The sequence below is a fragment of the Centrocercus urophasianus genome, unplaced genomic scaffold (genome assembly GCF_019232065.1).
Source record: "Centrocercus urophasianus isolate 14NV4802_14NV808 unplaced genomic scaffold, USGS_Curo_1.0 seq_13, whole genome shotgun sequence".
Lineage (NCBI taxonomy): Eukaryota > Metazoa > Chordata > Aves > Galliformes > Phasianidae > Centrocercus > Centrocercus urophasianus.
The window spans coordinates 27,133,471-27,156,127 of record NW_024884475.1 but is presented as its reverse complement, the minus strand read 5'-3'; the positions used below and the strand labels follow the sequence as shown (position 1 = coordinate 27,156,127).

At 39.9% G+C, this 22,657-nt stretch overlaps 2 protein-coding genes across 2 annotated transcripts in view; one reads left to right on the top strand and one right to left on the bottom strand.

Moving 5' to 3' along the window:
• VPS37A (VPS37A subunit of ESCRT-I) overlaps window positions 1-1,616 on the bottom strand; it is a 12,454-nt gene extending 10,838 nt beyond the window's left edge. The window contains exons 1-2 of the mRNA XM_042811873.1: window positions 1,470-1,616; window positions 842-923 (exon numbers count right to left, since the gene is read on the bottom strand). Of these exons, the coding sequence (XP_042667807.1) occupies window positions 842-923; window positions 1,470-1,597 (210 nt within the window). The 5' untranslated portion in view covers window positions 1,598-1,616. The remainder of the gene's footprint in view (window positions 1-841; window positions 924-1,469) is intronic.
• A 309-nt stretch (window positions 1,617-1,925) lies between these two features.
• On the top strand, window positions 1,926-22,482 carry CNOT7 (CCR4-NOT transcription complex subunit 7). The gene is made up of 7 exons (XM_042811512.1): window positions 1,926-2,005; window positions 2,785-2,987; window positions 3,361-3,554; window positions 6,169-6,330; window positions 14,027-14,171; window positions 18,591-18,701; window positions 21,047-22,482. Exons 2-7 carry the CDS (start codon window positions 2,871-2,873, stop codon window positions 21,173-21,175), a joined length of 858 nt encoding a protein of 285 aa, XP_042667446.1. The 5' UTR covers window positions 1,926-2,005; window positions 2,785-2,870; the 3' UTR covers window positions 21,176-22,482.
• Window positions 22,483-22,657: the final 175 nt, after the last annotated feature.

Genomic DNA, 22,657 nt, shown 5'->3' with positions numbered 1-22,657 from the left:
CTCTCTCTGTGATAACTCATGCTTTTTGAGGAAACCATCAGACATCAGAACCAAACAAACAAGAGTTGAAGGTTCTCCTCTGGTACACCATGCACAGGAATCACCATTCTTCCTTCTTAACTGAAGGATTCTCACTGTAATCTCTCACACATTCCTACCCTTAAGACACTGGTATGTCAGCACCTTAACAGCCAGACACATGATTGTCTTCAGACGAGTATATAAATGTGCTCCCCTCACTTGCACAGTCTATTGGAACTGGGGACGGAGAGGAGAAGCAGGAGACAAAAAACAAATGACCTCACTGAGCTGAAACCTTCTGCAAGCAAAGTCTTCAACCAATAAAGTGAATTGTTTCTTTCCCAAGTGGAAATGCGTGCACATGAAAAACCACATTCTTAATTCTGGCTAATAGAGCAAATACAATAAAACTGTTGTTGGTTTTTTTGTTTGTTTGTTTTGTTTTGTTTTTTAATAATAATAACTTTAGGTGAGTTTCTCTGTACTACAACAAAAAGAGCAGGAATATAGGACTCGGTAAGGCGGGCCCAACAAAAACATCCAGTTCAGTAAGGTGTTGCATACCCAAGAGAAAACTTCTTAGAGGAGTGAGCCATCTTTCCAAAATATTTGTGAAACTGGCTCTGAACACACTTCAGTTCAAGCAAACAGCAGCAATAAGCAGTATTTTCATACTTGTGCTTCCCATGTGCTAACTCACAGTAGAGTTGTTTGCACCTAGTAAGTCTACAACCACAAGCAGGCCCTTGGTGTCAGCTGAACACAACACAAAACATTCTCTTTCCTTATTATAGATAGTTTTTGGAGATTGCTATCAAACCATTTCAGAGGGACCGGCTTCCTCAGAAGCTCGATGACTGCTTAAATGGTCACTGAAATGGAGAGATCTGAAGCGTGGATATCTTTGCAAAAGGAGACGAGCATAGTTAGCAGATCAAGAACACGTGAAACTGATTAGCAGTTCTGCCATCAGAAATTTCTCAGAACGAAGAAAGGTCTAGTGCTGTAAAATTGTGGCTGTTGAACAGGAGAAAACCCTGCCTACATCTGCGGTGAGCATCCAGGGAAAACAAGTCTCTCGTACAGTCCGTTCTCAACGAAGAAAAGCCGTGCCTCCCAGCAGAGCAGCTCTCAAGGCCAGCAGGGCTGCCGTGCCGCTGCTGCTTGAGCGACAGAACCTTTACACCGGATGTTTCATCCTTCGCTTCCAACAAGCACGTTCCTCTAACCCGTTCCCAGGAAGCTCCCCCCGCCTCCCGGCCGCGTCCCGCAGAGCCGCTCCGCTCTCCCGCCCCGGGCAGGCCGAGGGCCGGCAGGACCCGTCAGGGCTTCACACAGAGGGGTCCGATCTCGGCCCGAACCCAGCCCGGGGTCGGCGGGAGGGCCCTCCGGGGGCGAAGTCACGCCCAGGCCCAGACGGGGCGCCCGACCCGGCCGCGGCCACTCACGAGGCGTGCGCACCGCGCAGGGACTCGATCTGCCGCTGCTTCTGCTGCTGGAGACTGGTGAGGGCGGGCAGCGGCGCGGCGGACGAGGAGGCGCCGCCGCCCTTACCGAGAGGAAACAGCCAATTCATGGCCGCGCCGCGGCCCGACGGGCGGCCGGACACCGGTGGAACCTCGGCCCGGCCTCCGCGCGCGCACGCGCACCTCGCCGCCGCCTCCTCCCCCCCTACTTCCGCGGCCGCGCGCCAGTCGCGTCATCGCCGCGCGCCGCTCCGTCAGAGAGGGAGGGCGGGGCGAGGAGGGAGCGGGGCGGAGCCGACGGCGATTGGCGGCTCCGCGAGCGGCGGCGCGGGAGGGCGGCGGCGCGGCGGGTGAGGCGATGGGGGGAAAGGTCGCGAGGTGGCGCGCGGCGATGATGTAATGGCTTTGTGCGGCGGGCGCTGCGCTCTCTGCGTGTTGCGCGCCCACTCGCGGCTCCGGGGCGGCGGGGGCCGCGGGGGCCTCGCAGGACCTGGCCCGGCCCCCCCGCGGCCCAGCGCGTGAGTGAGGGGCGGGTGGCAGCGACGGGGGGCCGCGCCCCGCCGTTCTCTCCCGGAACCGCGCCCCGCTAGGCCTCGGCCCGAGGACGCGGTGGGGCTGCGGCTCCGAGGCGGCCCGGGGGCGGAGGAGGCGTCGGGGAGTCCGCGCGGCCTTCTGGGGGTGCGCCTGTCCCGAGGGGGCGGGGGAGCGGCCGGACGGGCGGGCGCGGAGGGCGTCGTGGCGTTCTGTTGCGGGGAAAGGGCTTGGAGACTGCTCGGGGTGCGTGGAAGGCCTCGGCTCCCTGGGGACGCTTCTGGGAGAGCGGCGGGGCCGTGTCCGTGCGCGTCCCGCGGTGCCCGGTACTGCGCTCGGGACCAGGTGGGCTCGCTTCGTGCCCCCGAGATCGAAAAGCGTCATCTCTGCTCCGTGCGGCGCCCCGACCGACCGCCCGTTGGTACTCGGCGGCTCTCGGACGCGGCGGAACGCTGGGAGGCGCTTTGCCGCTTTGCTTTATGCCACGCGCAGCCGTGGAGCCCGAAGGAGCGCGTTCCTCTGACTCGCTTGTGGGCCCGGGTGTCCTTTTGATTCGCTGTACTGCTTGCCGGCGGACCTGGCTTTTTGCACCAAGTACAGTTACCAGCGGAACGCTGAGGGTTTTATTTTGGGTGAGAAACTCACGTAACTGAAACGCGCGTGGTTCTGGTGGCTCTGCTTTGAAGGGTGAAGCTTGTACCTGCTCTTACAGCATCTTTTCTAGATAACTGACAAATGAAAACTTAATACTTTATTTGTCTCTTAGGTAAAAAAGAAAAGTAAGGTTCTCTTTATGAAACTGATCCTCAGTCAAGTGTAACTTTTGATGTATGGTCTCTAAAGCCCCCCACTATGCCAGCAGCTACCGTAGACCATAGCCAAAGAATCTGTGAGGTCTGGGCTTGTAACTTGGATGAAGAGATGAAGAAAATTCGTCAAGTTATACGGAAGTATAACTATGTAGCTATGGTAAGTAAACATTTGATGTTTATCTAAAAACTTGTAAAATCTTGTTGGTAATAACATTTGATGATTCTACTAGCATCAATTTTTCTTGTAAAAAAAAAAAAAAAAAAAAAAAAAAAAAGTGTGATGATCTTTTCTGATGTTAGTGAAATTGATGCTAGTAAAATTATTTTTCCACTTTTATAGGGAAAAAAAAAAGTGGGTTCTTAATGCATAAACATTAATACCACCATCCGTTATTGTGTTTAAAGCTGTGTTTGTGCACAGCATTCCTCAGCTATGGAATTTTTTGATGCTTGAAATGTTTTATTAAAAACAGGAAGTGTGTGAAGTTTTATAGATGTCTCCTACTAAAGTTATGCTTTTCTCTTTACAGGATACAGAATTTCCAGGAGTAGTTGCAAGGCCTATTGGAGAATTCAGAAGCAATGCAGACTATCAATACCAATTATTACGCTGCAATGTAGATTTGCTAAAAATAATTCAACTAGGACTGACGTTTATGAATGAGCAAGGGGAATACCCTCCAGGAACTTCAACTTGGCAATTTAATTTTAAATTTAATTTAACGTGAGTCTCACATTTCTATACTGTTGGATGTATGTTTCTGATTTAATGAAAATTTAGATTGTAAAAGTTAAAGCAAATATTTTTAATCTATTAATTGGAATCCTTTATGTGAGGGGGACTTGTGTTAACTAAACATACGTGCTTTATTCCTTTATTTCAGTGTAGTCTGTCTTGCAGAGATTTTGGTTCTGGATTCTTCTTGTTAATATGTTGTTAAAAAATGCAAGCTGTTTTGTTATGATCTGTGTTTTGGCCTTCATTTCAGAACATATTTTGTATTAGTGGTAAGCCTTTAAGTATGAATGTGACTTGCCCAGTGGGCTGAGATGCCTAAATAAGGTTCTGATTACATCTGGCAGTACTTGACAAGGTTACTAAAGCAGCTATGACCCCATCTTGACGTTTTCCATAAGTAGACATAATTGGTCTGACAGGTTCTCATATGGCCTGATAAAAGTATTAGAGCAGGCACTTATCGAATTTAAATTTGTTGAAGGGTTGGGGATTTTTGGCAGTGTTTTGGGCTGATCATTGAAACACTCCAGTGCATGAGTTAAAATTGCAGCCTACAAAGGAAGCCCGAAGAACAAGCCTTTGTGTTTTTTTTTTTTTCCCCAGTTTATTTTTTCCCCAGTTTATTTATATAATTAAAGTAATTGTGATTCTTATGAAAGAAATCTGCTGCTGCCCCTCTTAATCTTTCTACTTTTCTAAACAAGCAATGCTTGTCACAAATAAGTTTAGTCTGAGGACTGACACTCTCTTTTTAAACTTTTAAAGTTTAAAAAGATTAAAGATGTTTGAAACATCACTTGAAAGAAAAGGAAGTGCAGATTTGATATTTTGGTATATCTAAACTTGGCTGTATGAGTGCTGAAGGGAAGATATCTGTTAGAAGAACGTGCTAAAGATGCTGAGTGCAGTAGAAAGAGGAAGAGGGATGAATTAATAACTTTCAAACTGAGAAGAAGAACCTGGGTTATGTTTTATTCAGTTTCTAAGGTCTGCTAATATCAAGCAGCTGAAAACAAAAGTAGTTTTCCATTCATTTGTTTCAGATACTGCATAGATAAGAAGGCTTAGTAAAGTAGTATCTAGGATGTCATTCAACAGACTTGTTGCTAGTTCATTGGGGGTGGGGAGGTTTTATACAGAATGAAATGAGTGCTGCATGAAACGTGAACATTTTGAATAGGGATGCCAAAATGTGTGTTTGTGCATGTGTGTGTTCCTAAACTTACTTTTTGGGAAGTGGCACTGTTCCAAGTGTTCTGCTTCTGAAGCAAAGCAACTGTTCACTTTTCCTAGAAGAAGGTTTGGGTTGGTTTTGGTTTTGTTTTTTTTTTGTTTGTTTGTTTTTCCAACCATTTCCTATCACTGTATATTTTTAAGGAGCATAATTGATTCTATAGACTAACTATCCACCTGCAGAGGAACAAACTGGAATGAACTTTTATTTATTTTGAGCATGATAGGCATGTCTGTTTTGCATGGGTTCTTTAATGTGTTATGGAAATGGACAGGTGTTGGGAAGCTGATGCCTTAAAGTTGGAGAACTAATGAGCAGCTGTGTGGGAGAGAAGGAAAAAAAGATACAACATGTCCTGAGAATGTATTTCTCTCTTGATGAGTTATGACTTGCTGTTAGGAATAAGAAATATAAGTCTGCAGCTGAACCTAGTAGTCCAGTTGGATTGTCGTATCAGTTTTATTTCTTGAGGTCTTTTCCCCCATGAAAATGGAAAACTATATGGTGAAGAGACTTTGTAAAACAATGTTATAGAGAGTAATGTAAATAATACCTAAGTAGAGCCAGCTTTGCATTTTTTTTTTTTCCAATAACTGCTCTATATATTCCAATGATTTTGAAAATTATACTTCAGATGATACTTTTTATCCACTTTGGTATTTTGTAACGAAAAACTCGCAAAATTGAGGGTGGTAAATGGAACAAATGCAGAGATAAACGGGATCAAGTAAGGCGTATTGGATTATTTTTTTTTCCCTCCTTGTTAAACTGTAGGTTCAAAATCTGACTCTTAAAGAGAAGTTGATGATTTAGAACAGAATGGTAGACTCTCTGGATTTCAGGAGTTTACTTAATGGGGCAAGTGCTGAATTTCTAATTGTAAGGAGGGGTTTTGATGAGCATGTATCTGAATATTCACGAGCAAGCTTAAATTATAGATAGCAAGAAGTGGATGAAAAGCACATAACAAATACAGCACTGGAATTTGGTTATTGATATTAATTCTGTAATGTAGCAGGTGTCAATGGTCCAACTGTTTTGTTACTGAACAGGATCGTTACCTTAAACTGTAAGGTAACTATCCTTACATGTACTTTCTTCTGTAGAGTCTGCAAAAAGGGAGGAACAGGAAGTAGACTTTTGTAAAGGAGACTGGAATGGAGGTGCTAGGAATCATGAACTACTAATGAAAGTTAACAAGAGCTATGAAAAGTGGTCATTTTAATAACAGACACGGAACAAATTCAAGTTGCTACTCCTATATTGCTAGTAATGTCTTTGTAACGAATAGGGGGGAAAAAGATTACCTAATTTATAATCAGCGAGGTCTGTAGATTGTAAAAATGTTTTTCTCTCTGCTTTTAGAGAAGATATGTATGCACAGGACTCTATTGAACTGTTAACAACATCTGGTATCCAGTTTAAAAAGCACGAGGAAGAAGGAATTGAGACGCAATACTTTGCAGAACTGCTTATGACATCAGGAGTTGTACTATGTGAAGGAGTCAAGTGGCTTTCATTTCACAGGTGAATTTTGCATGTTAAGTAATTGAGTTGTCTGTTTCGATAATTGGGTTTTGTCTCATGTATTAAGCGGTGTACATCTGCTGGTGTATAGTATGTATCTTGATTGGTAAGACTTTAAAAACAAAAAAAAACCCCAAAAAACAAAAAAAAACCTATTTCAGCTATCTAGGGTGATGTTGTGTGTTAGAAAGGTAGAGTGTGTGGGATGGTAATGGCGTAGATGATGGCTTTTTAACAGCAAAACTTTGAGCAAGCAATGCATGGAACTCCTAGACCAGCAGGTGGCATTGTGTCTCTAATATCACATGTGTACATAATAGTAGCAGTGGTTAAAAACAAGCTACTTGTAAGCAGATTTTGAGCAAATGCTGTTTATTTCATGGAAGATACCACAGAATTATTAGTAAAGATTTTTATGAAGCAGAGTTATATTTGTTGTAAATGTGCTAATATGAGCAGACAAAAATTCTTCAGCTTAGGAGAGGCCTAGTAGAAGTCTAAATTCTAGCAGCAGCAGTGAATATACTTTGCCATTCATTCCATCGCAGGAACATGTTTTCCAAGTAGAAATAGAAATGAGAATCCCCAAAACTATGTGAATCCCTCAAGATATGAGGACAGGCTGAGAGAGCTGGAGCTTTGGAGAAAAGAAGGCTTTGGTAGGAGGGGGACGACAGCCTTATAGTGGCTTTCCAGTACCTGAAGGGGGCCTACGGGAAAGCTGGAAAAGAGCTTTTCAGAAAGGCATGTAGTGAGAGGACAAGGAGAAAGGGTTTTAAAGAGGGTGGATTTAGGCTAGATATTGGGAAGAAATTCTTCACTTTTAGGATGGGGAGACACTGGAACACGTTGCCCAGTGGGGTTGTGGATGCCCGCTCCTTGGAAAGACTCAGAGCCAGGCTGGATGAGGCTCCGAGCAACTTGGTCTAGAAGGAGATAGAAGGATTGCCTATAGCAATGGGGTTGGAACTAGATGATCTTAAAGGTCCTTCCAACTCAAATCGTTCTATGATTCTACGATATTCTTCTGTTGATAAGACTTAAACCTTTAAAACTTAGGCATTAGTTACTGCACAGTCAGCTAAACGCCAGGGATAGCTTGCACTTTTTACAGGCAACTGTGAGTTTAGAGGCTTATTGCATGTAATGAGTGTAAGTTGACATCTTGAATGCTGTCTGCTAAGCAAGTCAATGAAAGTAGAATAAGCTTTTTAGCTGAATACTGGAGGTTTTTTTGCAGTCATATTCATGCTTATGATGTGTGCTACATTGTTGGGTGGTAGTATGTTTGTTGTCAAAACTGGGGGGGGAACAACAGGCCAAATTCCTTATCCTTAACTGTTAAGTATTAGAGGGGAGCTTGGAGGAGAGAAAGGTGGATGAAGTATTTAATCAGAAGTATTTAAGTCATTAAGCAACTGAAAACTAAGGCTTGCTTTGGCAAGGAATGTAAGATAGGAAACAAAAAACTGTACATAACAAGGAAAATAATTGTACGCTGTCCTTGGTGGGAAGAAAAATGAAGAATGAAACTATACACGTTTCATCTGAATACAAACTTAACTTAAATGAAGATGCTTTCTCTTAATAGGGGCTTGGAAAGGTGTGTTGTTATGCATGACACCTAGCAAAGCTGTGGTGCTCTGCATGTGACTTAATGGCATTATGCTAAGATTTAGTAAAGTTCAAAAGATTTCTATAAACAATTATATTTAAAAAAAAAAAAAAAAAAAGCATTCCACGTGGGGTTGTTAAAAACTCAAATCTGGTTGTCTGAAATAATTAAACAATATTGCTTAGTAGAAACACTTTTCCAGTTAGACTTCCAAAAAAAAAAAAAAATCATCTGTAAGTATGCTTGTTGCCTAACCCCCTTACAGTGTCTTCCATTCAGGGTTGTATCTGTTTATGTTACGTCTTCGTTCCTAAATAATCTTACTCTGTCTTGCAACTACAGCTGCAGCCTGGTGAAAAATAGTGGAATAAGAATGCCATTAACTGTTTCAAAATGACCAGATGCTAAATGGGTGTTGAATTAAGTTCCTTAAACCCATTATTATATGCAAATTTGTAATTGACAACAACAGAATAACTTGGATAGTTCAGGAGAAGAACTGAGGTACATTAGGTACAGGCCTGCAACCTGTGTTTCAAAAGGCATTGCCAAATAGAAGCAACTAAAGCTACAATGTTTTCCTAGTGTTAACTTCAAGGATGCATTGTAACCTGTGCTAGCAAAAGAGTACAAAAGCCTCTTGTTCACTAGATATTCTTTTTTAAATGTTGCTTTTTTTGATTGTGATTGTTGACTAACACTGTGCTGATGGCAGTATAAACTGCAATAATGGGGTGTTTAGCAGTTTGCCTCAGGTTTTTGAGATAGTTTTAATAATGTGCATTTGCTTCTGCTAAAAACTGTATCTCTTGTGGACTTTACTGAAAATGTCTTTAGAAATCTTCTTCAGACATCCTCTTAATTCCCAAACGCTGAATGTCCACAGCTCTGCTGAAAATATTTAAAGGCTTTTGCATTTGTCAGAGCATGTTGATGTTAAGCAGAAAACCTTGGAGTAATGGGGAAAATTCTGAGGATGGTAAGGTTTTGCTCAACTACGAAATGAATGTGGGTCACAAAACATGCTGCAAAGAATAGTGAGCAGTTGTATCTTTGATTATGTTCTATTAGCGTGAACTTAAAACAGCGTGAGAGCTCAGCTGAAGCTTTGTTTCATGTAGGCTCTCTATATGTTAATTCTTACAATAATGAAAGGTTTGTACTCAGTAGTTGCTGACTATGCTGTTGTTTCTGGTTTTTCAAAATGGTTTGATTATTGCTAACACCCACAATTTTTAAGTCTCTTTGCACAGTGACAGGGGAGGAAATACTTTTTTCTTAGAGTGAGAGGTTACCTGTTTTGGTTTTATTTTGCGTTCTTCAGTTTTCTGGAACTCATATATAACTTTTTTTCTAGGATAGTAGCTTCTGAAATAGCTTTCTCTGCCTGCTTTCTATGTGTGTTTGATTTGCATTTGTCTTGGCATCCTGACCTACTGGCAAACTTGTGCAGATCTGCAGTTTTGTTGGACATGACTGAAGAAAGTTTTTCTGTCACCAGTTTTCACATACAGTAGCTTCACAGGAGACTACATTAAATGTTTAGTGTATTAAAATTTATTTGAGTTGATGAGAGAAGAAGGGAAGGCCCTGAATTCATAATTCTTGTCACAGTCAAGAGTGTTGTGGATATTTAGCAATCTAGCCAGTTTGTAAAACAACAGCTCACATTCTGTTTTTGGGTGTTTGGCTTGCTGATACAGTGAAGCCTATGTGCAATCTTCTTGATATTCCTTGGGAGGTACTGTGGATATGTCTCTTAGGCTTACATGTTTATTTTGAGAAGCTGGGAAGTTCCTAGCCATTGCATTTCATTAATAATTTATGTCTGACAGATTTTAGTAAAATTTAGAAAATCTGTTGGCTCACTTCTGTATGAATATAGGTAGTCTTATGATGGAGTAAAGCTTTTTCAGCCCTATCAGGTATTATTCATGTCAGAGCCTGTTGGTGTTTGGGTAAAGTTCATTGTTAATTGTTGATCTGATTTCTTTTTTTTTTTTTTTCTTCCTGGTAATGAGTGAAAGAAATGCAGTCGCATTTGATCTTCTCTTGATAGTCTTGTTGCCTACAGCTGTCCATGTTGATTGAAAAACAGTGGTGTAAGAGTGCTTATGGTGCTGTATAGCTCCAGGGATTGCAGTTAGCTGCACTTACCAACTTTAAGTGATTGTGTTAGGAACAGTAAATGCTTTTTAAGAAAGGAAGCTTCCCTGCTCCGGGGTATAAACCACTAATTGCCTGTTATAGTATTAGAAGAAAACTTCACTAATGAGCAAGTAATTGAATAATTGCTCACTACGAGCCTTCTTCCCCCTTTGTTAGTCAGCAGTGGCCACTTGAAAATGTTTGAAATGAATATATTTTAGCCTTGAATTAGAATGGTAGTTCTTATGTCATTGTAAGTACGGATGACAAGAGCGTATCAAACCCCAGAAGTATACTGACAGATGAATGCCTTGGTACTGCATTGTGTTCAGTAATGTGTGGTTTTCTGACTGTTGTTATGAGCACAACAGGAGTAAGTGTAAGCACCTGGGAATTTCAGAAACGTAAGAGAGAACTTGATTGAGCTGACTAAAACTAACTTGTGCTTAGGATCCATGAAAAGATATCTAACGAATGCTGCCATGTAATGGAAGGGCAATTCAGTTAAATAAGTTCACCATTCACTTATCGTGTTCAATTTTCTGTGTGAGGATTCCCACATGAACGTATCTACAACAGTGTCTGGAGAAGAAAAATTCTTACCATAATTGCAAAGTTGTTTTAGATTGCTCGTTCTCAATGCAAATACTAAATGAATCCTTTCTTCTTGTACTATTTCCTTCTTATAAAAATTGGAAATGTTTTCTAGCAGTCCAGTAATATAATTTGTTTAAAGAAAGGTGAGCACAAGTATTGTTTTTTGTTTTTTTTTCTCGGGAAAATTTTTGATGCATCTGTTATATTTGAGTCGCAAAAAAAAAAAAAACACAGATATCAGGAACTCACTGAGTTTATAAATAAGTTCTGTAGTATCTAGAGGATTAAGGGTCTACTTAATCCTGAGCAGTTTTGTTACTTTTTTCCCTGATGGGGCTTTTTTTCTTCCCACTTTGTTCCACAGAGGACTACCCTTCTGTGTAGGTGATCTAATAAAATAAAGCTTCCAAGCTTTTGTTTTGATAGTATGCAACAGGTTTTTACATCCTAAGAGTGCACTAAAAACCTTTATCTTTGGCTCCTTTGCTCCCTAGCCGGTGGCTGCTGCTGTGGAACTTGGTCTGCTGCCAGCACAGCTTCAAAGCAGCAGTTGCAGCACAGGATTCATTCAGCTTGAAATTCCTGTTTAGCATACTGGAAACTCCCTTAGGAGAGCTGCACTAGTCTATACCATCTGCGTATCTTGTATTAATGGGCTTCTAGTAAACAGTACATTCACTCCTTGTGTGTTCAAGACTTTCTGCTCCCTGCCTAGAAATTCGTAAGATCAAGGTGATGTAGAGATCTTGGTCATATACAAAAGGTACAAAAAGCAAACCTTTTTACATGTAAGCTAAAGCTTTAAGCCTTCATCAGCAGTCACCATTCTAAGTGGATGTAATACAGTACAGGATCAGTAGTACAGCACTCTTACCTGATTTGTGTGTAGAATGATAGAATCACTAAGATTGGAAAAGATCTCTTAAGATCATCTAGTCCAAATGTCCACTTACCACCAGTATCCAGCCAAAACCTCCCCTCGTGCAACTTGAGGCTGTTCCCTCTCATCCTATCACTAGATACCTGGGAGAAGAAGCTGACCCTCTCTAGCTGTGACTTCCTTTCAGGTAGTTGTAAAGAGTAACTATTATAATTAATTGTATTGTCATGTATCGCTCACCTCATAGCTAATGCTGAAAGACCCCCATCAAGAATTTGGACCATGTTGCAAAATTCTCTTAGGGTACAATGGTCATGTAACCAAGAATGAACATGGTGGAAATTGAGAATTCACGTCTGGGTGGCCATTCATTCACTTGAATTAGACTGTGAATGTGCTGCGAATGCTCTTAAACAGCATAAGCACAGCCTACAGTTGAGCAGTCCTGCTGGTACAGTCATTTTTCAAATTGCATACCAGCTGCTGAGGTTTAACCCAACAGGCAGCTCAGCACCACACACAGCCTTTCACTTGTTTCCTCCCCCCCAATGGGATGAGGGACAGAATTGCAGGAAAAAGAAAAACAGTGAAACACCAACAAAGTAGAGCTTGTGGGTTGAGATAAAAACTGTTGTCTAAGACAGAAAGGGAAGAGAGAAGTAACATAAATCTTAGTTATATACACACACACAAGACAAGTGATGCATGATGCAGTTGCTCACTGCCCACTGATAAATACTTAGCCAGTCCCCAGGCAGCAGCTGCCCCCTGACCAACTCCCCTCAATTTAATGGTTTTTGCATGATGTCATATGGTATGGAGAATCCCTTTGGCTAGTTTAGGTCAGCTAGTTTAGGTCCCTGGTTCTGTCCCCTCCCAGCTCCTTGTGTCCCCTCAGTCCCTCTTGCTGGCAGGACTGTGCAAGAGCTGAGAAACTGAAATATCCTTGACCATGTTGGAAATATCCAAATAATTTTACCAGGCTGGTATCTCTTGATAGAAGCAGATTTTATTTGCGATTGCAATGGTGGGTGTCCCACAAGCAGGAGCACCTATGGACACAATAGTAGAGCTTTTGTACCTTGTCTCCCCTGTACCCACTCACTCCCCTTTTTCCCAATGGTTGGGTACTCCAGGTTCACAATCTTACCAAAGATTTACGTTTGTTAATTACGTTCTGACACTTGCTGATTCATGCTCTATCTTGTCAGTCAGTCAATTATCCTGCTGCTTCCAAGATGTCTCACTGAGCATGCATTCCTGGGGGAGGTTTATCTAGAGGAGAAGTGATGTATCAGAGACCCCCTGAAAAGAACTATGGCAGCGGAGACCATTAAATAAAAGTTCTTATCTTGTTCTAATGCAGAAACAACATTTGATTCCCACAGCACTGCTCAGCAGCAACTGAAACATTGGTGTGTAAGCAATGTGGCTTTTCTCCTAAAGTGGCAACATAGCATCATACCAGATGCTATGAAGAAAATCAGCTCTGTCCCACCCGAACCCAGGGCACCAACAAAGTCTATGAACCTATTTAATTCAGTGCTGACCTAATAACATGGAAGATAATGTGTCAGTCTCCTGACTGGTTCAGTGCATAATACTGCAATCCTGCAAGTACAAGGGATTAGGAAGGATCAGATTTATGATCAGATCGTGAATAATCTGGTTTATTACCTCTGTCTTCCTAAGAAAAAGGATAAGTAGTTATCAGGCCTGCTTACTGTGTACTTTAATCCCTCTGCTTCATCTTATAACCCTTTGTAAAAGTAGTCTATTTCATGCTTTCTGTTTTTACTGCCACACCCCCTTCCTATGTCCTCTTTCTTCAGTAAAGGATTATGGAGAGAAGGAAGTCTTCCCAAGCTCTTCTCCACCATGCACGCTCTGTAAGACCTCAGTTTTTCTTACCTAGCCTTGTATGTACATAACAAATTTTTCCAACTTGTTCTGTCATTGCCTTCCAAATGAGTCATAGTCTGCAAGCTACTGAATGTTGTTAGCTGTCTAACTTTGTGCTGATTTAATTGGGAGAGCTGAATGGCTGCCTGCTCGTCTTCACTGCCGAGGAGTAAACTTACTTCCAGGCGTAAAGATGTGTTGACTCGTGAAAGCTTGTCCTTCCTTTGGATTATGAAGTAGAAGCCTTTTCCTCTCTTTCAGTCCTAGGAATCAGCTAGGAGTCTTTCTGTTGAAGTTCTTGTTATCAGATCCTCTATCAGATCTGCAAGCAGATCGTGTTTTTGCTTCATGTGGTCGCTTGAGAATTGTTTTCTCTGGAAGCTGCAGTTCGGACCATTTACACTAATTCTTACTCTGTTGTAAGAGTCAAAGTTGCATTGAACTAGGCAAAATACCTTCCTCTTAATGTTTAATACTGTTGATGTTAGAAGTGAAGAATGTTTCTAAGTTACTTGACTGTATTGTCAATTTTTGTTATATTTGTTAATTTGCAGTGGATATGACTTTGGTTATCTAATAAAAATCCTGACCAACTCTAATTTACCGGAAGAAGAGCTGGACTTCTTTGAGATACTGCGGTTGTTTTTCCCTGTCATCTATGATGTAAAGTATCTCATGAAGAGTTGCAAAAATCTGAAGGTAAGTAATCTGTTAATGATTCAGTCCAGGCATTTTTTGGGGGCGAGTGGGGGGAGAATACTTTCTGCTGAGAGCTTATCTTTTGTATGCTGGTTTTCTGCCTTTGCTCTGATAATATCCTTTAAACAGGACTGTTCTCAAACTTGGTGTGTTTATTGCTAAAGTCTATTGATAGAGGCAGGCGGAAATGCATGTCAACTTTTATAACTACTTACTAGTTAAAAAATGTATGTATATTATACTGCATTTGTAGCTACACCCAGTCTTTGTTGCCCGATGATAAACTCACATTTGGGATTAATCCTTCACTTCTTGAGTGATAAGAACTGATGGGTTTCACATACTCTTATTTCCTCATTGTGCAGTCCACTAAAGGGCTGCGGTCATCTTCACAAAGGTAATTGCAACGGTGATGCTGTGGAAGTCTCTTGGGAAAAGGAATAGAGTGAAGAATGTTTCAGATGGCCCTGTAGAGAAGGAGCAGCATATGCTCAGGTGCAGCACGTGACTTCTAGGAAAAAAAAAAAGAAAAAAAAAAAAAAGCAATTTTAGAAACTAATCTCTCATGTCAGGCCAGCGGGGCTGCTAATTGGCCTGATGTTTGGAGACTTAATTGAACTGGAAAATGAATTGAAACAAAGTATGTTGGAGGGGAAGACAGCAAAGTGAAAGATGCTACAGGGATTGTTAACAGCTGTACTTGCTAAAGAACTTTAAGATTCTGGACTGCTACGTGAATGAAGTGCACCACTCATCTGAGGAAATAAATGACTGTTGCGTTTATGGAAAGTAAATTGATTTTTTTTAGGCTTTCTTAAAAAGAACGTGAATAAAAAAGAGCACAGACTGTAGTACAACTAAATCCTAAGGCTTTTCACTTTGTCATGATGTGGTCTGCATGGGGTTAATAGTCCTTTGTTTCCTTGAGGTGTTTAGTGTGTCACTTAAATAGTAGCTTACAAAGATGTGTAACTTCTTTTGTTAACCAAATTGATGATGAAAATTGAGATCTCTCTTTTAGTTATTAAGAAAAGTCTTCATCCAGTTTTTGGGATAATCAGTTGGGCAGCTGGCTGGATATTAGGAAACATTTTAGATGTGTTTTTTTCTTCACAGAAACTAGAAGGGAAACAAAAACAAGCTTCAGAAGTCTCTTAAGAGTTAGGGGCAGCAAACCCAACACCAACAAAAGAAAATAACCTTCTCACTTACCGGTGAAGTAAAACATCTCTTATCTTTGTGGTGGTGATACACTTACCAAGAACAGTATGTATCATCTACTTTGGTGACCTGGGAAAGGCAGCAAAATGACATTCCATATCCCTGTTCCAGGTGTTCCAGGCTGTTCACGTATTCCAAGTGGTTTTGGGCAGGAGGGAATTATGTTCCTTGTCATTTACTGGAGACAGTTGTGTGTAACCTGCACTGTTTAGAGATTCAAATGTATTTTGGAAGATAAGAAAATCCTTCATGAGTTTTCTTTCAGCAAAACTTAAAAACAAGGGTGTCTTTTTCAGAGTTTAGTATGTAGGTCAGCTTTCCTGCGGCAGATCTTGTTCCTTTCTTCTAACCTGCAGACTGGTAAGAGCAGGAGGGGATGTGGGCTATTCTACCACTCTAAATAACAGTGATGACATTATTGTGGACTTGTACTGTACTGAGAGCAGCAGTCTGAAAAAGTTGCTAAATGTTGCATATTGTCACTCCAAAATTGCATGCACTTTCTCCCAACATATGTCACATTCGATCTCTATTAAATGGTAGAGAATTGAATTGCTGTGCAATTGTCCTTTATTGACTTGTGTTAGTTATTTTCATACAAAAAACACTGATTTACTGTAAGCTTCCCACCTATCTCTGCCCTCACACAACCAAAAATGAATTTCTAGCGCTGATAAGACAAATATATGTTTGAGGATGTAGAAGCTGTTTACTGCTCTTGTAATGAATTTGCAGTATGCTGCTCTAATAAAAATGAACGTTATTAGTGTACTAAGCATGCAGACTGTGACTAATTTGAGGCATTTGTGTAGTATAGGTTAAATTCCTGCTTGGCCTCTACAAATCTTTTCATGTAGACAACTCCATGCATTTTTGCAGTAACAGCAAATCTAAAGTAGATTTATAGCCTTTGCTTTCATTTTCTTCTGAATCCTTTTCTACTGTCTTTCTCCCCCACAAGTTAAATATTCTTGACTGGAGCATGAAGGTCTTTCCTGAAAGAAAACTTCAGTAGCCTAATAATCTTTGGAGGCGATTGTAATGAAATATTTACAAATATATCTATTAGTAACTATATATATTAGAAGGATTATTTTCAAAGCGTTCTTTGCTTTGCTCCTGTTTCTGTAGATTTTGCTACATTTCAGAGCTTGCAGCCACTGTGTAAATAGTACTGATTTGTGATTAGTGAGTGTTTTTGTCTTAAAAGCTGTTTGAAGCTGGTGCAGATAGCCTAACAGCTAGCGCTGCATAATGATGAGGCAATGCTAAGTTGCAGCTTGGGAAAGTCAAGAATTTAGAAACAGCAAATAATACCTTGGAAAGGCAACTGCTGTTGCTAATACCAGCAGCTAATTATTGGGAGTTAGACTATAGAGAACACTGATTTGAGATCGTCCCTGAACGTCCTTAAGGGTATAACTTAAACAACTGAATTGGTGTATATGCACTGTTTGAATGTTGTCTCCAAGCAAATGAAGAAAACAAGCTTCAGTGCTTGACTGTGCTACATATAGACTAATTCTCAAATTTATTCAGACAATACTCAACTGTTCAAGCTGGAATAAAGTTAGACGTGCCAGTACCAGTGGTTCACGTTGGTTTGCTTGGTGTTACTTGGGAATGTTATTACTTGAGCTTTCATTTTTAAAATGAAATGTTCTGTGTTAAGATTCATAGAAATTTTCATAACGTTAGGTCTGGCCTCTTGGTCAGATTTCTATTACTGTATCAATTCTAACATTATTACACTTTTATTGCTTCCCTGCCCATGATTGAAACATGCTGAAGGTGTTGAGGACACAGGTGACCTCAGATACTAGGCAGTCTTGATTTAAGATCATTTCCTCTGTGTGATGTTTACACCTTTCAACGGCTTATAGTTTCACTAAAGGTTTCTCCTTGGTTTTTGATCTCTCTAGAATATAAAGCATGTGCCACATGTTTTAGTCCATTTCTAGTGGTTTCAGCACTTAATGATTTTTAAGAAGTATGAAATTATATTCCCTCAGTTTACAAAGATCACAGTTAAAGTATAATGCAGATTACTTGAAGGATAGACATATATATGTAAAACCAAACTAAATTTCTGACTGTTTGCTTCTGCAAATGGTTATTATCATTTTTGAGCCACTAAAATGAAAAGTTACTTTAGTTGTTCTACAACTTGGAAGATTTTCAACCTATCTAAGCTTAATAGAAAATAAAATAAGCTTCAAAACTTTTGAAGCTTTATCTTATAGGAGCAGGTAGGTTTGCAGTGATTTCTGTACCTTTTCAGTATGTTCTTTTAAACCACGCGTCAGTATTCAGACATTGAGTTTTAAATTGCTCCTTTTTGCATGTGGGATGCTCTCTTTTGTAAGAGGTAGATTTCATTCAATGTGGTGTTATTATTGAATATACGTGTCTGAGAGGAAGTTGACTATGTCTTTGGCTTTCATCATGTTAAAAAACAACTTGCAGAACAGAAATTCATCATTTGTATGTTCTTTTTTCCTGTCCTCTTTTGGCAGTTAATGGAACAAATATTAAAGACAACTAGAATGTCTTGTACAGATGGACTGTGTACTCGGGTTTTTGTTGTTGTGTTGCTGTTGTTGTGTTGTTGTTGTTTTGTATTTCCTGTAGCTTTCTAGATATTTAAGGATATTCCTAGTTTTTGTAAAGTGAAGTGAAAAACCCTCAACTGAACTGTTGAAAGGTAAGTGGAAGAGAAAACAAGTCTTTTTCAGAGGAAGCCTACGTACTTTAACTAAGCACCCATTTGTAAGCACTTGAATTCTTGTATTTGCAGTAAGACATTTTTACAGTTTAAACTTTCATTCAAATAGAAGGGTTACAGGAACACCTTGATTTGTTCTTCAGCATCGCCAGTCCTTTCAGCCTCTTGAAGGGATTGTTTTGTTAAGTAGCAACATCTGTTCTTGGGGGAAGGATGGAACATGAGGCAATAGGAGTTTTGTTGGACACAGACACAGCTTGATTTAAGCTCTTCTGAGATGGAACTGAATACAACTGTTGATACAGAAAGCTTGATCTTCCAACATAGAGACTCTTCAAGCTTCTGTGCAAGTGTTTAAAATATACTGAAGTTGAAAGTCTGGTATAACAAGTTTTTCCCAAATACTGATGTTTGGTTTTGTTTTCTTTTTTTTTTTTTTTTTTTCAGCAGTTAACAAATGTTTTCATTTTCAGGGTGGATTGCAAGAAGTGGCTGAGCAGTTAGAGCTGGAAAGGATAGGACCACAACATCAGGCAGGATCTGATTCTTTACTCACAGGAATGGCCTTTTTCAAAATGAGAGAAGTAGGTGCACGTGTCTTGGTTTTGTCTCCGTAGTAGTAACTTGCTGTAATAGATGGAATTGCTGATTCTGATGTCTGATGTATTTTAAGGTGATTTTAAGGGGTTTCAGAGGTCACTGCTTTCTTGACAGATATATACAGTAAGACTGTATTTTCCCCACACTAAGTGTGAACCAGCCCTACTGTTTCCCTATTTAGCTACTGTGAACATCGCTTCTTGTTCTCATTGTATGCCTGGCTTTTTCTTCTTTTCTTTCCATTGCCTATTTTGCAGAATTTCTTTGGCATAGTGGCTGCTAGAGCCAGATTCTTTAGTGAGTAACTGTATTCAGGCTGCTCTTCTTCTGCAGAGCTTCTGCTGAGCTGTAATACCCAGCTGGTGTGCACTGCTGCCTGTGACAGGCCTAGCAGCAGGGAATGAGCAGCTCTGCCTGCGCTAGCTGCTTCCAGCTAAAACTTGGAGGGTACAATGTTCTAAAACATTACATATCAATCAATTAAAATTTTGAAGGGAAATCAAGAAGCTTTTTATGTCCTTGCTATTTGTATATGCAAATACAATGGAAGAATACTAGGATATTTTTCATGAGCGGAATAAACAAATTCTAAATGGGCTTCTTGAAAGCAGTTACACTGGACAAATGCTAGGGCATCTGAATGTGACATTCTGACAGGAATTTGGTGTCATTTCATAATGGCAATAGCAAGCCTCATCTTTTTATAAGGTTTAGTATTGCATGCTGAGGCTTCTGCTTTCTGTAACATGGCCTTTTGTATATAGGAAAAAAAGCTGACCATGAGTTCCTAACAGCCGCTAGTGAGACAGCAGTTGAAGTATAAGTGCTGTGATGTGCTCTGGCTTGCTCATTGCAACACTGTTCTCCTCTCCTGAAACTGTGGATGTTGTTGAGCTGGTCACGGGCTACAGCTGCAGCAGAGGATATTGCTTCTGATATGATCCACCTGTGATCCACACAGGTGCTGTTAACTGCAATCTGCATGCTATTGTTTATCTGTTGCTCTTGTATTTGAAACAAAATCTAAAGCAAATAAAGGAAAGTATTTGATTGTACCTAAGGTACTGACTTTCAAAACCCATGGTGCCATGTAACAAATTGCGTATTATTGAAGAAACAAATTATCTGCCTGAATTTGTCTAAGGTCTTACTCAGAGAAATGTAGCTTTTAGTGCAAATCACTTGTTTAAATAAATCAACAAAGACTGATTATTTTTTCAGTGTTTCTTTTAAAATACAACATTTTGAAGTAAAAACATGCTAGTCAATAGTAGTAAATATACTTACATACTTCTAAAACCTTTTCAGTTGTTCACTGTTTAGCAATATATGTTGGAGTGAAAAACTTTGTTTCACAATGTTTTTAAAGATACAAAACTGTGTTGTTAATGTTTATAATTGCTTTTAGAACTTCAACTTGCTGGCTCTTCAAGTCCCAGCCAAAAAGTTCAGATCTTTTTCTTTCCATCAGAAATATAGATATGATGCTGGTATAAATATATATATAGAAAAATATATAAATATATGATGCTGGAACAGCAAGCTGTGGTTTAGAGGTTTTCTTCTCTGTTTATAATTCGTGTAGTACAGCACCTGAAAGGTTCTATTGATAATTTAGACTATGAAGTCTTACGTAAATGCAGTCTTAGTTTTAAAAAAAAAAGAAAAAAAAAAAAAAAAAAAAAAAAAAAAAAAATTTTTTTTTATTTTTTTTTTTTTTTTTTTTTTTTTTAAATGAAGCCCTCCTCTTAGAGGAGGTAGCTGAGAAATGCAGGAAGATAGATTTCCTAAACTCCATAATTCCTGTGCTCAAACATGTACCTCCTCATTCTCACCTCACAATCATGTAGTGTAAATCCATTTCAAGACAAGGTATGATGGAACCCTCCCCAGTGATAAGCAGATAAACTGTGGGCACTTGCATACCATACCACTTGCACACCAAACATATATCTGTTGTGAGAAAGCAAAAAGAAATCTGCTGGAGAGATATTCTGTTGCACTTTCAGAAAAGCAAGTGGTAGCTGAGGTGACACCAAACTACCAAAAGATGCAGTCATTTTGTCATGTGAGGTGCACAGAGTGACTGATGGTATTTCTTGACTGATTTACTTTAAAGAACTGCAATATATAGCGTGTTTTGATCTTAGGTTGCGATTAAATGTATTTTTGTGCTGTTTGAATCTTATGCTATTTTTATGTCATTTGAATCTTGGGATGTGATATGCAATGCTAAAACCAACAGTAATGCTTTTAAACCTTTCTGTCATTCTGTTTAAACTGGGTGTTTTTGGTGGCATTAATTTGTGTCTTTCTTTTAACACTTCAGATGTTCTTTGAAGATCACATTGACGATGCCAAATATTGTGGCCACTTGTATGGCCTTGGTTCGGGGTCATCTTATGTACAAAATGGCACAGGAAATGCTTATGAAGAAGAAGCCAACAAACAGTCATGACACGAAATGAAAGGCCATCTTTTTGAGCTCCACATGCTTGTACATATGTTTTATCTCTGGTTGAACCCCTTGGACAATAAGGCTTTTTTCCCCCCTTTCTCAGCACACTTTCTTTTCTGCCTTTCTATGTACTAAACCTGACTGTTCCTATCACAGATTTTGATCTTAATATTGATATATAGAATTTTATGGGTTACTTTTGGAGTCATAACTAGCCCATTTGTAAAGAAGCATGTGTAGGATCAGTGTGGCAGAGAGAAGGGGAAAGCTAAATCATAATGAATAGTATGGTAAACTTACCTATATTGGTCTTTGGTCTTAGGTTTTTTGTCTCTTTCCCCTCCCTTCTCCAAATTAACTCATGCTGATTGTAACTAACTTCCCATTCATGTCTGTTCCTTCCAGTATGCAGGCGTTTTAGCTATTCAAGATTGTGGACCATCAAATTTGCACTTTAGAGAGCAACTCTGACTCAATCCTCTGTTTCATTTGAAGTTTTTTTTTCTTCTGCCCTTAGTTAGGAAACAATAATCTTCCAAGTTCAGCAGCTTCACACTGTATTTTTGGCATCTTTTGGTATTTCAACCCATAGAATATGACATTTGCTGCATAACCTGCGTTCATTCAAGCAAAACAAACTACTGAAACCATAGTAACTGCTGTTGTTTTACTAATGTTCTGCCATCAGACACATCCTGCACGTGCCAACTGCTGGTTGGCCTGCTGCTTTAGATCCGCTCTGTGAGGAGGGAAAGAAGCTTGAGCAAACAGCTTTACACCCTTCAGGAAAAGAACAGCTCTGACTTTACCATCTTGCCATTAAGCTGAGATTTGAAGGCTATTGGAATAGTAGGAATTTTGTAATGGCGCACTTCCCTTGATTAACTTTTATTCTAGTGATGTATACTCCAAATATTTTTTTATGAAGTCATATTTATTATGTACTTGGTTTGACAATTTTTGGAAGTCAGTTTAGTTCAAGATAAAACCCAAAGATCTGAAAAAAAAAATACTATTTAAGTGTATTACTGAATCAGGACAACTAAATCGTGCTTTTTTGTAGTTGCTACAAAGACAGATGTTACAGTATTTGTTGTAAAACAACAAAATATAAATAACTCAGAACAAATAAAGTTACCTGAGGATTGTAATGCTAGTTTATTTTTGAGTATATCTTAGCAATATATTTTAGATATATTGTTTTAAAGGACCCTAAAATATGTTCTTATCTCTGCTTACCGTGTGTACAGAGCAGTTGTGCAGGAGGCATTTTTGGTATTGAATAGCTAAATCCAAGCCTGAAATGATGGAAAGTGTGACATTGTGTGCCTGGGTGTGCGTGCGCGCGTAGGGGTGTGCGTGTTCTGCACGGAAATCAATCACAGAAAAACTCCAAATGTTCGCCAATTATTCTGTTTACCTTGTACTGCAAAGACAAATAACAAACAGCACCAAACACCTTTTTCATTGAGTTACGACAAT

What these genes read in the sequence shown, in the direction of transcription:
- CNOT7 (XM_042811512.1), top strand. Translation starts at nt 2,871, where the DNA reads ATGCCAGCAGCTACCGTAGACCATAGCCAAAGAATCTGTGAGGTCTGG. An exon ending in AGAGTTGCAAAAATCTGAAG is followed by an intron (nt 14,172 to 18,590) that starts GTAAGTAATCTG and finishes TTTCATTTTCAG; the next exon opens with GGTGGATTGCAAGAAGTGGC. An exon ending in CCTTTTTCAAAATGAGAGAA is followed by an intron (nt 18,702 to 21,046) that starts GTAGGTGCACGT and finishes TTAACACTTCAG; the next exon opens with ATGTTCTTTGAAGATCACAT.